The following is an 18,505-nucleotide window of genomic DNA, read 5'->3' as shown; positions in this document are numbered from 1 at the left end:
ACATCATGCAGAGCAGTATGTCAGCTGTGGTGCTACAGTTAAGGTTTGGTTCTGTAATATCAAACAGTGCAAGTCAGCTGCTGAAGACACAGCATGGCAGGATATTTAATCAGCTACATTACAGCAGAGAGGCGTGGCAGTAAAAAAAAGACAGCATTTTGATATACTGTTAATAATAATCAAAGTGTTTTTATTGAGTTTTCAGAAAGCATACCATTCATACTTGATATACTGTTAGACTTGTGATTCTGCACAAGTCCCACAGACTATTAAAATTAAAGTTCCATTAGTCTTGCCATTGTAGATAGACTTTCATGCAAAATGTAATTAAAAATATTAAAACAATACTTGAGGAATAAGAAAATCCAACTACTCAGAAGTCTACTGTGCATAAACTGCTTCCTTTAAAGTCTGTGTATGCCAACTGTTCTGACTTAATACTAAATCAAGCCACGTCCTCCAGGGCTGGAAAATGAAGACAAATCTGTAGTGCCTGAAACTGCAGTTCCTCTAACAGCCACATGTGGCCGGCCCCATAAGTGAGTTTAGTGATCCCCATAGACCAGGGGTGGGCAACTCCAGGCCTTGAAGGCTGGTGTCCTGCAGGTTTTAGATCTCACCCTGGGTCAACACACCTGAATCACATGATTAGTAGGGGTGCAACGATACACAAAATTCAGGGTTGGTTCATACTTTGGTGTCAGGGTTCAATATTTTTTCGATACAAAAAAAATGTTCCTGCCATTTTAATTTATTGAAATTATAAATATATATTTTAACTCAAAAGTACAGTTTTTAAATTGAATGTTGCTGAAATAAAGTAATAAAAAAAACAAATTTGATCGAGAAATCACTCATCTTTGGAAAAGAGTTTATTACAGAGAAATGGCTCGTTCCAATGATGATGTCAGTGTAAATGTGCAGTCATATTCCCACTAGTGCTGTCAGCGTTAATCTCGTTAAAATGACATTAACGTGGCCATAACGCAGCAAATCTCCGTTAACGAGTTACCGCGGATCGCCCTGTGCGTGGGGCTGGACGGCGTCAGCACGTTAACGAGCTAACTGCGCTAACGCACTAGTTGCCACCCATGTAATTGAGCATTGCGTGGCACATCAGACATACTGTTTTAAATTTGTCCATGACGCGTTTACCATCAGGGTCATACTTCACATGAAAACCAAAATAGTTCCAAAGGCCAGATCTGAATGAGGGTGGGGGAGGTTGTTGAGGCAGTTGCCATGTTGCAACTGCGCTGCGCTCAGTGGATCTGCGCTCGACAGTGCAGCCTAGGCGGAGTAGTCGAACGCAGATCCACTTAGCTCTCAACACAGACAGCATCGTCAGAAGAAAAGTTGATAAAATAAATTAAAAAAAATTTTATTGTTCGATACCAGTATTGTTGCACCCCATAATGATTAGTTCATTAGCAGGCCTCTGGAGAACTTCAGGACATTTTGAGGAGGTCATTTAGCCATTTAAATCAGCTGTGTTGGCTCAAGGATGCCCTCGAGGCCTGGAGTTTCCCTCCCCTGCCATAGACTCATGTTATAATCGCCACTCTCTTCATAACAATTCTAGTGAAGTGATTTTTTTTTTTTTTAATCACTTCACAACCTTGATACTGGAGTTGCCACATGTTGATGATAAATCAGTGGGTCACGTAGTTTGTGTTTAGTACATGGACTTAACACAAAGTGCAGAGGGGCTTAACCCAACACAGATTGTATTGTCTGATCGTGCTAGTGGATGGAAATTCATTTCCATTTTAAGGTAGACATTGTACAATAATACAGAGAAAATCCCAGCAATCACATGATGCTCTTTGAGCAAGCGCTTGGTGACAATGAGAAGGAAAAACTCCCTTTTAATAGGAAGAAACCTCCAGTAGAACCAGGCATCATCCAACATATCACTGTGGTTGTGTTAGAGCCAGAGTTGTGACTGTACAAAACTTCATCAGAATCCATTCAACTGATGAGACATTTACATGTGAAGAAAGCACTGGAGTGCAGGCGAGCTGCTAGCTTGGCTAAAAAGTCAAGCACATAGGTTAGATGCTACTTCATAGTGCTTTGTTACAGCTAATACAATAAATACGAGGCTGCCCAAGCTCGCTCTCTCTCTCTCTCTCTCTCTCGCCTGTAAATTAAATCAGATTATCCTGGGGCAAATGACTAAGATCAGTTCTTCTAACCACCACCATGCTTTTGAGGTGCATGGCTCAACCTGTGAGTGCAGAAGTACACAGTCATTCACTTGAGTGCTGCTGCAGGAAAAGACCCACACGATGAGCTCATTCAGCGCACTCAGGCTGTGTGTGAGCATGTGTGCGAGCGGTGATTCAACTTTGCTCACTCCTCCAAGCAGTGTTTAAAAAAAAAAAAAAAAAAAAAAAAAAAAAATCAAAGCAATCAGAGACAAAACAGTTAACAGTTAACCGATGTGGGCGTTTCACAGTTTGGGGTTTTAGTCACCTCAGAGGCAGCTACGCTTTTCCCAACAGGTACTTCATCCGAACATGGTCAATCTAAATAAAACCAAGACAGAAGGAGCGGCTAAATGCAATTTTCATTACACTCCAGTTACAAACATAAACAAAAACTCCAGCGAACTACATGCTGGAGTGGCATGGCAACGAGCTTTCTCCTAACCATGTGCTCACTTCCTGCTCCTTCATTTATTTCCTTGTTTTGATTATGAAAAAACAAAAAAGGGGGGCAGGGTCGCTGCATACCAGAGCTGGATTGGTCTGTTCTGCACAGTGTATAAAATATTACAGTTTTGCTGTTGGATCACAAAAGCTCCAACAATAAGTGCTTGTGTAGCAAACTCATATTGGACTGTGCTCTCTCGGATTGCAGGAGCAATAAGCTAACACACCGTGTACACTTGTTTGGCTTTAATTCTACTCAGCCACATGAAGGACTCAATAAATGTGGGACAGCGTGTGTGGCCCTGATGCTGTGTGCACTACAAACACTAAAACATGTGCTGCATAAGGTAATCAGTGAGATTTGGAGCACATCGGGTTGTCATCCACATGGATAAAACCAATTTTGAGCTTCAGATGTTTCAGTTGTAAAAGAATATTTGAACTGCCTAAGCCATCGGAGGCCTTTGTGTGGAGCTTGCATGTATGGCTCTGCCATATCATACCATTCACGGTAATACCGGTATAATGTTGGGCAACGATAAGAAAATGAAATATCGCGATAGAATATGGGTAAAACGCACATGCGCAGTATCTTTGTTTTCATACGCACATGGCGGAAAAAGCATGGCGGAGAATGAGAAGGGCGAAAGCGGATCGTTGAATGAAACGGATGAACCAGAATTGGTTTGTAAAAATGCTCCAACTTCAGTGATGTGGAACTGGTTTGGCTTTCGTCCATCAGATACACAACAAAGCACTATTTTTGGTAGAGCATGCTAGCGGGCCGTCGTTATTACCATGTTTTTTGGAAAATACGGCACACTTAAAATCAATCCTTTGATTTTTCTGAAAATCGACAGTGCCCCTTATAACCCCGTGTGCCTTATGTATGAATTCTGGTTGTGTTTACTGACCTCGAAACGATTTTATGTACACGGCGCTCGAAAATCTGTCAAATGTTTTAGTACGACTTTGCTAAGCTACGAAGCCGCACCGCTTGATGGATTGTCGGAGCATTACGGCTGTCGTAGGCAGGAGCTTCGGAGTGATACGTACTGTGCTTCAATATAGTATTACAGTATTGTGTGTGTATAACCTCTTTTTAAGTTTTGTGGATATTATACATGGTTATGCTGAGGATATGTCGGCCAATTTCCACTGAAAATGCCTTTTGGTTGAACTGTCAGCGAGGAATTTGCATTTTCACTCTTAAATTTTTATATAACTTTAATGCACATAAAAAAAAACAGCTGCTTGTTGAAGTGAAAATACATTGATGGGGTTTTTTTTGGGGGGGGGGGGGTGCACTAATAAAGTTGTGGAGTTGCAAAGTATTTTTTCTAGTGTCAATTATATCGTCAGTTATATCGTTATCACAAATTTTCAAATGTCTATCGTGATAAATATTTTTGGTCATATCGCCCTGCTCTACTTGCATGTTCTCCTCATGCCTTCATGGGCTCCATGAGGGTACTCCAGCTTCCTCCCACAGACCAAAGAAATGCATGTTAGGTTAAATGGTTAAGTCGGTTGTAGGTGCAAATGTGAGTGTGTTGGCCCTGTGATTGCCTGTTGACCTGTACTGGGTAACCCCACCTCACACCCAACAACATACGGGGATAAGCCCCAGTACTCCTGCAACCCTTAACTGAATAAGTGCTTAAGAAGTTGGATGGAAAGTTAACAAGGTGTAGATGGATTTTTAAATACTTACAGCTGTTTGAAGGACTTAAATGGGGATTTTTTTTTTTAATACAGAGTGATTAAAAAAAAAAACACAAAAAAAACAAAAAAAAACACACAACTTGTGATGTGCTTAGAAACCTAGAGATTTTAAACATTTACACTCAACATGACATTTGGGTCACCGACATTATGTGATCATAAGCTCCAACTTTCTTTCCAAAACTGACAACACCTCCAATCTCACCTGTGTAGTGTGTTTTACAATACTGCAGCTGTATGAATGAAACTTCAAAGGCGGATGTTTTCTTGTGATGATGGAGCCTAGATGGAAAATGCTGGCTGTGCAGTCGAGGAGAGAGAGAGAGAGCGGCAAAAGACTTGTGAGCATCTCCAGAACCAAAATGAAGAAAGTGACACTGGGACTTAAAACTGTCCCTCACGCTGTTAGTTTCGACACCTCTGAATAAATCTTCCATAAAAACTTGGGTTGTCATGACAACTTGTATTCCCCTTTCCCCTCTGGCGAGCGAGAGCTGAGGACTGACGAGGGATATCGGCTGTGTGACTGAAATTACTGAAGCCCGCAGAGCACAGCGGAGCCTCTGTGGAAAATCATTTCATTAAGCAATCTCCCACAGATCGCTTACACGGGCCGGAGATGCTTGAACTGAAATGACACAACAAATGCTTGTTTAGGGCTCGTTCCTCTCTGCTGGACAGGAATATTTACACCGTGCCAGGGATCTACAGTCAATCACGCAACCAGACGCTGGCACACAGATCCATTATAAATGTCTTTGATACTAAGAAGATACTTAGATTGTGATTTTTTTTTTAAATAACATAGATTTGATTTGAAAGAGTTAACAAGGGAACTGTTAAACATAATACTTGAAAGCCAGAATTTTAATTTTAAAAAAGCTGGTGGTACAAGATGGTATAAAAAATAAAAAAATAAAAATTTTTTAAAAAAAGTTGCTGTCATCATCTGCACATCCTGGAGGAGAATCTTCTGTCTCATCACATCACAGAGATGTTCTATTGGACTGCGTACATCCCAACCAGCACCAGCCTGAACTTTTGATCAAAGGCAGCATGCTTTCATGTCCTTTGCACCATTTCTGGTGAGCCTGTGAAAACTGTAGCCACAGTTTCCTGTTAGTTGACATGAGGGTCACCCAGTGTGGTCTTCTGCTGCTATAAGTTCGATGTGCTGTGTGTTCAGAGGTGCTCATCTGCATACCTTGGTTTAAACATTATGTTACAACTGAGTTCAAACCAGTCTGGCCTTTCTCCTCTGCCCTCTGGCATCAGCAAGCCACTTTCACCCAGAGAACTGCTGCTCACTGGATATTTCTCAGTAAATCCGAGAGATTGTCGAGTGGGAAAATCCCAGGCGATTACCAGTTTCTGAAAAGACTCAGACCAGCCCATCTGTCACCAACAACCATGCCAATTGATGCTCAGTTTAAATCTGCTGCCATGTGACCGGCCGATTAGATATTTGCATTAATAAGCAGTTAAACAGGTATACCTAACAAAATGTACTTCTAAGCGTACTTCTAAGTACCAGGGTTTAATGCCAAATCCCATTAAACCCTGGTTATTATCAATAAAGTGTCATAAAATTTCTAAAATGTCCATTACAGTTTACCCAGAATCCAAGGGGACATCTTCCAATTACTCCTTTTAAGCCCCACACCACAAATATTCAATTTAAAATGCCATAAAACAGAAAATCATTTTTGTTGACTAATGGACTAAATAGAGTATTTTGGCTGAACAAAATATTAAGCACCATTACATTATTTCACATAAGGATGTATATTCAGATGTACTACATCAGGTTGAAGCAAGCAGGAAATTCTAGACCTGACTACACAATGTACAGGCAATTGGGGTGAAAGTGGGAGCGACTCGTTTTTATATAACAGCTTTAATACTATGTGAAATGGGAGGTTTGGTGCGGGGGCAGCACAGCAACACTTTCATGCAAAAACTGGATTTGTACCATGCTGATTTGCCATCTGTGGTAGCACGTCTGCTCTGAGCGTCTGCTGAAAATGTAGGCAGCCGCATGAGAATCTCATGCCTGTTGAATCTGACATGTTATCACAAAAAAATAAAATAAAATAAAAATCCCCACTGTGGCTTTTGTCATGAGTGAATATTTCTCTCAATGCAGCAGGATGAAGTGAAAGTAGATTTTCTCTAGTGTGAGCCTGAAGGGGTTTTCAGTGCATGAGTGTGGGGGTAGGAGCACAGTGTTTTTTCCTTCTCATTGAGTGAGCAGTGATATTTATTGTCTTAATGTGGTATACTACAGCCCAGTCTCATGGCAAGATGTCAATTAGGAAACTAATGTATTGTAAGGGGAAGTCTATCGCTTCTGCACCATGTAAGACACCAGACTCCTCAGAGAGGTCCTGTCACCATGGCAACCGATGAAACTAGCTTTGAAAAAGTGAGAACCACGGTAGTCTCACCCAAACCACGAGCTCTTTACAAACTTAATCAGCTAGTTTCATTTTTATTGCTAAAACCTAACAGTAGTTTTTCATACCTAATCCTAACCAAATAATTTAATACCTGAACCTAACTGACTTTTAGTTTTTGCTAAACCCAACAGAGTGCCTATACTTAAAGTCGTTTTCAATACCTTAACTTAAACAAGTCTATTTTAATGCCTAAACCAACATGAATAATTTAATGCCTTAATCTAACTTAATAGTTTTCCTTTCCTAAATGCCTTACCCTAGCTGAGTAGTATAAAACCTAAACCTAACTGAGCAATTTAAGTCTAAGTCTAGAACAACCATTTAATGCCTAAGCCTAGCCGAGCTGTTTTGTGCCTAAACCTAACGAGTAGTTTTTCCTTCCTAAACCTGAGTCGATTTTAGTCCCTAAACTTAACCGACTCCTTTCCGGTGACAATAACACTTAAAATAACACAAATCTAAGAGTAAAAATCGTTTCCTTGTACGACTCAAACTGTGGTTTCTGGTTTGAGCACTGAAAGCTATCACACACCACCGTCCCCCTCAGGCCTCAAATGTGACCTTTTTGCCCTTTAACAGTGGAAAATTTTACTTGGAAACAAATCATACATCTGAAAGTCTGTGTCCAAAAACACAACTAAGAATACTGAGAAGACTTGACCACTTAAACAGCAGTTTCTCATGGCAAAGTCCACCTCGCTTCATATTTCCATTGGAGATGCTGCTGCTGGTGCATACACCAAGCAGGAAATAGTGAGCATCCCATTAAAGGCCGTCAGATGCCTGCTTACAAGAGCAAAAAGAAAAAGAAAAGAAACAAGATTGCTTTCTTTTCTCATTATGTGCACGCTTTGGGCTTCAGATGAAGCAGGATCACAGACGGAAGTGAGAAAGTTGAGAGGAATGCTCAAGTCTACCAGCACAGCCAGCCCTGCAGATTAGAAACTGGCACACACACACTGACTCATAAACATCAGAGCCACATATCAAAAGCATATTACTCGTCCCCGCCAAAAGCTACAAACACAAACCAGAGTGAGGACCACCGCAGCCTCAGACCACCTTTCTGTGCTCATTTAATGCGAAATACAGTCAGCGTGTGTTAATCAGTAAACTATTAAATATATCCGTTTGCAGACTGAACAGCAGGGAGCATGCAGTGCCCTTTAACATCATTTGTAATAGTTTATTTAGGCAGGAGAAGTCCCTCGCCGAGGTCGTCTTGGCCAACACAGCAGCAGGAAGTGCATAAGAAACAAAGAGGTTTCAAAAGAACAGACCACAAAACAGTAGAGATAAAGTTCCAAACAACTGCAAGAAAAATAGATTTAGATCTTGCTCTGAATGAGGGGGCATTACAGTTAGGATTTACTACTAAATGACTCAAAATAAGTCGACAGTTCAAATCTAAGGACATGAGCCGGCATGCAAAGGGAGGAATACAATCACGTGTGATCAGAGGGTATATTAGACAACCGCTATCACAAAAGTCCTTTCTTTGTTAATTCCCAAATTGAAAAAAAATCCTTTAAACCTATGTTATTGTAAAAAAACAAACAAACAAAATACATATATACATATATATATATATATATATATATATATATATATATATATAAAAAGAATAATCAGAACGGTGTGAGATTTGGAAAAACCTTTACACTTTTTAGAGAATGAATACCAGTCAGCTAAGTCAGAATTCTCTACCAAATTTGATGCAGAAGCATGAAGGACCACAAGGTTTCACCCATTTTAGTCATAACAGTCTGGGTTTTTCCTGGCTCCATGTGGCCTGCGTGAGGAGGTGCCTGTGCACACAACCACAATTGGCCCCACATGTAATTAATGCAAAAGGTGCTAGTTACTGCAGTTAAAAGACGTTGATGTCTTTTTCTGATATTCCTTTGAACATTTGATAAACAAAGATGTATTGTAAGCTTGAGTAAATGTAAGTAAATGCATATTCAAAAATATATTGTTAATGGCAGTCCTGACTATTTTCCCTCAGTGAAAGAGCAAAAACTCTTTAGAGGGTGTCAGGTTTTTCTAGCTGCATGGAGGAAAACACTGAGTGTAATGGGGCCAATACAGTGCGTGGCGATATTGTATTGATAAAGGGACACAAAATATTGATATTTTATTAAATAAATGAAAATACCCTGGGAATAAGATGAAGAAAAAGGGCCCATCTCATGCACCGCCATCCTGAGATCATGTTAGCCAAGCAAACGTACATTAAGTCAGCGCAACCGGAAAACCATCCAACACTGGACACACTCAACTCAACAAAGCTACCTCCTAATTCAGAGCAAGCTAACAGCTCAGTCACACAAATAAAAATAGGACAGCAACCTTGCCTCTGATTGGTGTTTCTACTGAATCTTTTCACATTCTGAAAGACTGTGGTAACTAAATGCTCGCCCAGAGCTTGAGGGTGCTGCGCACTGACAACCACTTTTATCGCAAGGTGGCTGCACAGGTCACCTGGGCGGCAACCTTTCTGCAAACAGTCACAGTCTGACTTGGACCGACTGCAGTCGCTCTGAGCGATTATAGAAGGTTTGCGAATACATGCGTTCTAATTTATAAATGCAGACGGATTGCCAACATGTTATGAGTCTTTGCGAACAAGCACAACTCGACTAAACCAGTTGCCAGCTGGTTGCGTTCTGGTTAGGTTCCTGAAGAACAGGAAGTTTACTGAGTGCAAATTTAATATTTACATGTGAACTTCTGTCCATGAAGACAGCAACAGATACATGATATTTGATGATTTATGATTTATTATTAGAAACACATTGCATGTAATTGCTAACTAAGCCTATCCAATTGCAAACTGACTCGTATTAAGGCAACAGTAACACTGTGTTGGTGTGCTTGACAGTCTTATTTTGTAGCAAAAAAATAACTCAAGCAAATAACTTTAGCTTATTGGACTAAAAATACTGACAAAGTTTAAATTTGAGGAGAATTTGCATTTGCAAAAATTTGATAAATTACAACACATATTACTGCAATACTCAGCTTTTTTTAAGATGTCAAAAACTGCGATAATATTGTATGTTAGGCAGGTTACCAACATACGCAGTGATCCGAGCAACTTTTAAACAAAGTGCATGGTGTAAGAATGTTGGATTTATAATTTAAGTGTCTTTAAACACATATGTGGGGGGGGGGGGGAAAAAACAATCTTAAAATTGAAATGCTGAAGTCTGTGGCTCCTCTGGATTAAGGCCATGTCATGATAATGGTGTTAGAGCTGAATGCTGAACATGCCAGATGAGTTCGAGGTAGTTAATCCCAAAAACTGCACAAACAGCTTAATGCCAGAGAAATGATCAATACAACGCTTTTCTGCCAACCGTGCTCGCTGCGCTATTTTAAAAACGAGTGCTGGACACAATAAGACGAACAGCACGGCAAACAGGCAAATACTCGTGAATCTTTTCTGTGGGGACTGTTTTTGGCGGTTATTTGAGGGGACTGCGTTGGGTTGTGTGGTGTTGCACAAGTGCTTGGGTTATTGCCTCCTTTAAGCTTAAATTACGTTACCAAACCAGAAAATAATCTTGCGCCGCTTGGCTACGTGGCCACAGCAAACATGAAAAATGCTCGGACCAAGCTGTCACTGTGTAGTAAATAAACATGTGTTGGGCTGCCTGTAATGTCACAACACTGCTGCAAAAACCACACAATGGTACATGAGCTGGACGTGTTACAACAATGACTCAAAGATGAGGAGATGTTCAGTGTGTTCAGCGTGAGACGATCCACTCACCATCAGAGACACTCTATATAATACAGACCGAGTGTCAGCATACTGAGAATAACTGCAGTAACCCAAGCTGAAGCCAACAGGTGTGTTTGAGGGAGTGGGTCCTGTGAGCTCTACAATGTGGGGAAATGTAAAGCTATCAGAACAGTAAATATAAAATATATAATATTGCCCTGGCTTTGAGTGCAGGTCGGTCTGTGTGATGACTGAAAAGCTCGGGAAGACTCCTGGAAACATTATAAATAATTAAAACTGACCACCATTACATTCTCTCTACCAGCTGTACCGTGTACAACTATCCGAACAACATTTGCCGGAGAAAACGTGGAAAATCTCTCCTCACGGGAGAAACGTGCACTTCTTTTATGCAGGCTTTGTTTATCTTTGTCTTATTATATTCTAAGGCTATCTGCTGCTGTTGACTACAAAACTACATTATTTTCCAAATGCCTATTGTTCCATTAACACAAGATTAAACCCGCGAAAGTCACCCCCAGGGCTCCTAACATTTGTTCGATTTGCTGCTGACACGTCACAGTATCCAGCCCACATTTGATTTCTAAGAAAAGGTCATGCCTAAGCGCACCTGCATGCCCGTACCTGCAGGATTTATGAGGGAAAACACGCGGCCAAGTCAACCATATTTTCTCATTCAAGACTGTGAGCATTTAAAAAAAAATTAAAAAGCTCACATAAACAACTTCCTCCACACAACATTTCACTTTGTTATCGCAAGCAGTCTTTTCTCCCCGCTTTTACACTTTTTGTGACAGCAGAAAGATCAAGACAATAAATAAATAAATAAAAATAAGGAGGAACTGGCGATGATCCCAGCTGTTCACACAAGAGCAGCAAGGGAAGGAGACAGGGCGCAACAAGTTTCACCTCGTCTAACATCTCACAACTGACTGTGGCAACACTTGGGTACTGTTGCGTCCTCCAGTCAATCTTTAGAGGTCTAAAACATAAAAAGAGGCGATACTTGATTCAGTTTCCATCCCTTCTCGACCTCATATACTTGTTTTTAAGCCACATCTGAGGTGCTTTTGACACAAGGGGAAAAGTCACAGTAAACATCTGTGAATTGAAGTATGAGTCTGCAATATCCGGTTGGTATGCATGACTGGTGCCATCTGAAAAGATAGTGGAGCAACGTTTTACATGTCTAACTAAACTTGGAGGTTTCTAATGTGCAGCAGGAGTGAGACCTTTGAGATAAATTTAAAATGCACTAATCAACAAATCCATCCGTCTGCACACGTTTCACTTCCACTTTCGGTAGACTTTGAGCGGAAAGGAAATTGTACATTTATCAGTGCCTTTTCTATATGCGGCGGCATTGAAAAATGGATGCAAATATTTTACTTCTCAGCTAAATGGGCTGAAGGGCTTTTTCTGTCTCAAAATGTGCCTGTAGAAAAACGTTACTATACAGAAGTCTGTGCAGGTTACTCCTTCCTTTGTCATTTAAAATAAATAAATAAATAAATCACATTGAAGGCCTAAATTTTTAATACACACTGGAAAAAGCCTTATTGAGAAAGCCCTAACACTCCCATCTCCACTCCCTTTTAGAGCCACACATGGAGGGGAAAGTGATACTAAGCAATTGTGAAATAAAGTATGAGTCTGCAATATCCGGGTGACGCACTGAAGTGACTTGAGCCATCTTTAAAGATGGTGGAGTAACTTTGTGCATGTCTGACTACACTCAGGGGTTCCTAAATTGCAGCAGGAGCGAGCCTGAGACCTTTGAGACGAATCTGAAGTAGGACATTGCACTTTCCAAACACTGTCAACAAATCGTCTGGATGTTTCATTTCCACTTCTGGGCAGACAGGAAATTATATACTGTGGTTATACTGAAACACTGATGCAAAGATTAAGCATGCAGTCTACAGAAATCCCAGTGCTGGACTGCAAAAAAAGGGTCCTCATTTTCAGGTACTTGATATTACTTGGCAACTGTAGTAACTATTCATGTAAGAAACCTCTATAAAGAGCATATAAAGCATGCGGTGACTTCAATTAACCAACAGCAGGTCTAATTTCGGACTTTTGCAGGTATGTGTATACTCTGCGGCTGCTACTGCTGACACTTTATATGAACTCCCAGCGCTTTGAAATCAAGCCACAGCTTTTAAAATAAAAATATGACCGAAGACAAACCCAGCCCTGAACCTGCTGCCCCATCTGTCACTGTGTGTGCATTTCCTTTAATGAAGCTTCATTTGCTGCCTGCAAGCGCGCAGTCCTAATCCACAGCCATACGGTCCGTTTAAAACTGTGCACACACGCCAAACACAGCTGATAGCCTGGTCATCGGTGAAGTGCTGTGGGTCAGGCATGTATCGCTCAGCGTCTGTGGATAAATTAAGGGAAATCCTGCTAAGCATCGGAGCCTAATGCCTCCTGTCTGAGAACCAGTCCGTTGTTCTGAAAGGGGAAGTTAACGGTACACCGAGGATGTAACACCGTCATGCTCGCATTTACCCCTCCTTTTACTTTAACGCCAACTTAACCCTACCTAGGTTTGATTTTACCTGATTTTTTTTTTTTAATTCAACAGTTTTGCCTTCGAGGAGCAAAGTCTAACACTCAGAGCAAGCTTCAATGAATGGCATACGGCGGACAGCGAAGGTGACTAACAGAAAGGAAAGAAAGAGTGCGAATAAAGTAGTATTTTCTTTGTGTTTTACCTTGATGCTCGCGGAGAAACACGGCAACCGTCGGCTGGACACCACGCTACAAGCAGCGGTACGGGCTCAAAGAAAGGGAACAGCGATTTGCTGCCGCTGTTTCCGGGTTAGCTATCCAGCGTCAAACGATAGGGGAGTTCGGTTTGTCCCACCTCTGAGCGCGGATGGGGGTGAGTTGCACACCTTCCTCCCCCTCCAGAACTGAAAATAGATGCGCCCGGTCAGCGGACACGCGCGATGCTGTGTCAACGGTCACCTCCACTTATCACTACTAAAATAGATTTAATGGAACCCACCGCCGCGTAAGTTAGGTCTTATTAGACAGTAGACAGTGTTTGCACTTAGTTCTTCAATCGGACATCAAAGCTGAAGCCTTTCTACCGACGTGCCCTTGGGCAATAAACTAGCATAGCGCCTCTAGGTGACGCTGTTCTGTTATTTCGCCCCAGAATCTATCAGCGAGTTTTAATCCTCGATTTCCATGCATGTCATTGAAATTATTCGTGCTAATAATGACGCTGACTACTTTAATTCACAAAATATGGTGAATATTGTCTGTGGTCTTTTCCTTCTGTCTGGCAGTTTCGTCTTCAACATCCTTTTCCCGGTATATCCACCGTCCCTCCTCTGCACGTCTCTCTAACTTTGTCTCCAAGCTCAGCCTGAGCTGTCCCTCTGACAGGGGCGCGTCCAGATTTTGTTTTATAGGGGTGGCCATATGCTGGCCACTAAGAATATTGGGGTGGCACACCAAAAACAGATTTTCCAGTTTTATTATGCTGTTGCCAAATATAGGTTACTTTAAAAAAGTTTATATCACTGAAAATGGGTACATATGAAAACCAAATAAGATTTTCAAATCTATAATAATCTGTTTTAAGTAGGAATAAACAAGTTAATGTTTTAACTCATTGTAGGGTGTCTTCTTCTCTCTTATGGTCCCGTTTATTAGTATTATTACCAACACAGGACAGTCCTGAAGATGCTAAGTGAAAATCATCTTCAGTTCTTCCTTCTGCCACCCTCTCCAAACCATACAGCACAGGAGGTCTGCTATCCTTCTCTCCTAAACCACTCTGATAACTCATCTCCACCCACTGAAGATGCAAATCTTTTAAAAGGCTATACATACACAGATCAGGCGTAACAGTACGACCACAAAAAAACAGCCCTGACCCATCAAGGCGTGAACTCCACTAGACCCTTTAAGGTGTGCTGTGGTATCTGGTGCCAAGATCTTAGCAACAGATCCTTTACGTCTTGTAAATTGTCTTGTAAGCATCCCACAAATGCTTGATTGGATTGAGATATGGGGAAAGTCAAAATCTCAAACCATTCCTGAACCATTTCTTTGCTTTGTGCGTTATCCTGGTGAAAGACCCGACTGGTCTGCAGTAGGTCATCTGTTGGATTGAACCACTTCACTCCCCACATGGATCAGAGAAGGCTCTCTGATCCATGTGGGGAGTGAAGTGGTTGCCCATAAACCTGTTGTTGGTTCACCACTGTTCCTTCCTTGGACCGCTTTTGATCGATACTAACCACTGCAGACCAGTAACACCCCACAAGAGCTGCAGTACAGCTGCAGTAATTTGGTATATACTATTGGTATAGTTTTTTCCATAATCACAGTAATATATATTATTTTGATTTTTATTCTCTGTCATCATTCACCTGCTGAATTCTCACTGGGTTGTGTTGACATTTAAATGGTCCGTTGACCCACTTTCAGGCATTTTTTTTTTCTCATTGTGGAAGGAAAATGGCCTGAAAGTGGGTTGACACGCCTTTATGCAAAAATAGATATCTGAAAGGTATTTAGTATGTGAAGTTAAAATGAACTGAAATCGTTCAATTCTGTACCCTCAAACTTTGGACCATAAAATGTTTTTTATGGAAACTGAATCTGGTTGATTGATGATGAACTCGGGTCTTGAAAATTAAAACAAAATGCACATATTAACAAAAATATTTTCTGATTTATAATTAGAGTACCATCTGTAAATTGACTTTCTGCTGATATTTTTGTTTCTGTGGTACAAATTGTCATATTTGCTCAACCCAGAATGAAAGTTGAATTTTTCTGACTAAGAAATTCTTATTAAAAAGGCTTCCACGTGCTTTATTTTGTAGTGTTGTGAAATTCATCTATATATCATTTAGAAATTGTCACTAATTATCTTTTGTAATTTGAAGGTTTTATTAGTGTGTGTTCAAATATGGGACTTTGCTGGAGTGCTGGAACTTCTTTTTCATATTTTAACTAACCAATACTCAGATAAATCTTAATGTATTTGTCCCAAATTACAGATGCTGATTCATTTGGATGATAATAAAGTCCAGTGAAAAGTTCATGTTTTTATTTCTAGTAGTTTTTAAGATATTCACGTTCAAACACTGGAGCAGATTTCACTGAGCAACAAAACATTAGTTTGATTTGAAATTAAGTGAGCCTCCTGCTAAAATGTTTAATGATTTATAGTTATTAAAACAGCTACAAACATGGCCTATGAATGGTTGGATCAGCATTATCCCTCATTGTGATTAAGCTCAATACATTCAAAACATCAGCTGTGCTTTTCCCACTACACTTCAAACCAGCAGACTCTCAGTATGATGGATTTGATCTGTTTTGTCATTATATTTTTGACACAGATACTAAACGTGCCCGTTATCTGTTCAGTTCACTCTTCAGCAATCAGTAAGTGAGACAAGTGTTGAGCGCGCTCCAGCTCCAGAGAAAGACTCACCTGGCTGTAATTTGAGCTCATCAGAGGATCCATGATGAGGCCCTAAGAGAGAAGCGAGTGTAACGGTCTGTTTCTGCACACTGATCAAAAGATTGCGCTGAAACATTGGGACTTTAAACAAAAATACAGATTACAGTCACAAAGCAGATCAATATATTCTTTAAACTTCAAGCTTTAAAGCCACTTTGCCTTTAAGCAGCATTTATTTGTCATCAAAGTGTGACTGATCCCAATTAAGCTTGATTAAGCAGCACACCTGTCTTCAGTTATGCATCCTCTGGGGGCTATAAAGGCTCTCCAAAGAGGATGGCCAGATCCATTTGCTAGAAAACAACAGTTTCTGAAGCTCTGCAGCGCTCTTGATTACGTTTTGCAACGCCATCTCCAACCATGGGAAAAGAGAAGACTCATGTTAACGTGGTGATTATCGGCCACGTTGACAGTGGGAAATCCACCACCACCGGACACCTGGTCTACAAGTGTGGAGGAATTGATCAAAGGAGGCTGGAGAAATTTGAGAAGGCTGCGAATGAAGTGAGTAAAAACAAACAATTTCTGCAAAACTTCCAACTTTTCAAGTGTTAAACTCATTCTGCTTGACTTCCAGATGGGGAAGAGCTCCTTTAAATTTGCCTGGGTGCTGGACAAGCTGAAAGCTGAGCGGGAGCGAGGAATCACCATCGACATCACGCTGCTGAAGTTCAACACCCAGAAATACATCATGACTGTAATTGATGCTCCAGGCCACCGTGACTTCATCAAAAACATGATAACTGGGACGTCACAGGTAGGAAGTACACGCGTGCTTGAATATCTGTTGCTATGAATGCTGCCTTTTCCTAAAGCTCATATCATTTCAGGCTGACGTTGCCCTCCTGGTGGTCTCTGCAGCCAAAGGAGAGTATGAGGCCGGCGTGTCTCGGAGTGGTCAGACCAGAGAACATGCCTTGCTGGCTTATACTCTAGGTGTGAAGCAAATCATAGTCTGTGTGAACAAGATGGACCTGACCGAGCCACCTTACAGCCAGAGCCGCTTCGAGGAAGTGATGCGAGGGGTGAGCGGCTTCCTCAGGAAGATTGGCTACGACACCACGGCTGTGCCCTTCGTTCCAGTTTCAGGCTGGACTGGGGAGAACATGATCACCGCATCTCAAAGGGTAATGATGTTTTCAGGCTTTTTTTCCCCCTTTAAACCCCAGAAGTTGGCTTGCAATGCTGTAAAAGTGACGTCTGCACAGATGCCGTGGTTTCAAGGCTGGAAGGTGAGACGAAGGGAAGGGAATAAAAGTGGGAAGACGCTGCTTGAAGTCCTGGACTCTATTCAGCCACCTGTGCGCACAGTCAACAAGCCACTACGATTACCTCTGCAGGATGTCTACAAAATTGGAGGTGATGTCAATCGCTGCTTTTGATCCCATTTTCTCGATTTCTTGGTCTGAGCTCAATTACAGCTTCATTTATGAAAAATGCAGTAGAGGAAGTACAGTATTGTTTTTGGAGTAGAAAATGTCTGTAAACATGCTGAAATTGAAGTGTTTCTTACTCCTCCAGGAGTTGGGACGGTGCCAGTGGGTAAAATTGAAACTGGTGTCCTGAAGCCTGGCATGATGCTGACGTTCTCCCCTGCCAAGCTCACTGCAGAGGTCAAGTCTATTGAGATGCACCACCAGGGGCTGGAGACGGCTCTGCCCGGCCACAATGTTGGCTTTAACATCAAGAACGTGTCCGTGAAGAACCTGCGGCGTGGGGACGTGGCTGGGAACGCTCAGCAGGATCCTCCTTCAGATGTTAAAAGCTTTGACGCTCAGGTTGGTTCACTGCAGGAAGAAATTGCCTCACTTTTTTGGTTTGTTTCCACTAAACCTTGCTTTTGTCTTAGGTGATAATCCTGAACCATCCAGGGAAGATCAAAGCAGGCTACTCCCCAGTTCTGGACTGCCACACAGCCCACGTCACCTGCCGTTTCGCTGAGCTGAAGGAGAAGCTCGACCGCCGCACTGGCAAGAAGCTGGAGGACCACCCGCAGATCCTCATGTCTGGAGATGCAGCCACAGTCAAACTGGTCCCCATCAAGCCCATGTGTGTGGAGAGCTTCTTCACATACCCTCCTTTAGGTAAGCACAGATCTCTTCATGCACACAACTCTGCGTGTATGAATCCTCCTGGTTGTGCCCTCGTTTGACTGGCTCTTCTTCACAGGTCGCTTCGCGGCGAGAGACCTGAAGCAGACGGTCGCTGTAGGAGTCATCAAGTCAGTGGAAAAGAACCACGGCTCAAAACTTCACAAAACTCAAGTTTGTAAATAAGTTTTTGGTTTACCAGAGGTCTGGTAATGCTGCTTCATGGGAAGAGTTTTATTTGATGAAATGTATTTGTGTTGTGACACAAAAAGCTTATGTTGTCTTTAAAGTGTATAGTATTCCTGTGTTGATAAACCCAG

The 18,505-nt window shown here is 41.5% G+C and overlaps 2 protein-coding genes across 2 annotated transcripts in view; one reads left to right on the top strand and one right to left on the bottom strand.

The window, feature by feature from the left end:
* Positions 1-13,400, bottom strand: part of cyribb (CYFIP related Rac1 interactor Bb) — a 41,993-nt gene extending 28,593 nt beyond the window's left edge. Inside the window, exon 1 of the mRNA XM_085362240.1 lies at positions 13,316-13,400. The gene's annotated coding sequence lies outside the window, so the exon portion shown is untranslated. The remainder of the gene's footprint in view (positions 1-13,315) is intronic.
* A 3,055-nt stretch (positions 13,401-16,455) lies between these two features.
* On the top strand, positions 16,456-18,371 carry eef1a1l3 (eukaryotic translation elongation factor 1 alpha 1, like 3). Its single transcript, XM_085362856.1, has 7 exons — positions 16,456-16,599; positions 16,673-16,852; positions 16,926-17,222; positions 17,304-17,454; positions 17,617-17,873; positions 17,945-18,179; positions 18,265-18,371. The coding sequence occupies exons 1-7, from the start codon at positions 16,456-16,458 to the stop codon at positions 18,369-18,371; spliced, it is 1,371 nt and encodes a 456-aa protein (XP_085218982.1).
* Positions 18,372-18,505: the final 134 nt, after the last annotated feature.

Source organism: Diplotaxodon limnothrissa, linkage group LG9, assembly GCF_057381915.1.
Source record: "Diplotaxodon limnothrissa isolate DT_005_m linkage group LG9, D_limnothrissa_male_GT1.1, whole genome shotgun sequence".
Lineage (NCBI taxonomy): Eukaryota > Metazoa > Chordata > Actinopteri > Cichliformes > Cichlidae > Diplotaxodon > Diplotaxodon limnothrissa.
The sequence above is the reverse complement of the archived record's forward strand: the minus strand, read 5'-3'. Positions and strand labels throughout refer to the sequence as shown.

Coding starts and splice junctions, on each gene's coding strand:
- eef1a1l3 (XM_085362856.1), top strand. CDS start 16,456: ATGGGAAAAGAGAAGACTCATGTTAACGTGGTGATTATCGGCCACGTT. Junction 17,455..17,616: donor GGATGTCTACAAAATTGGAG/GTGATGTCAATC, acceptor TTACTCCTCCAG/GAGTTGGGACGGTGCCAGTG. Junction 18,180..18,264: donor CTTCACATACCCTCCTTTAG/GTAAGCACAGAT, acceptor TCTTCTTCACAG/GTCGCTTCGCGGCGAGAGAC.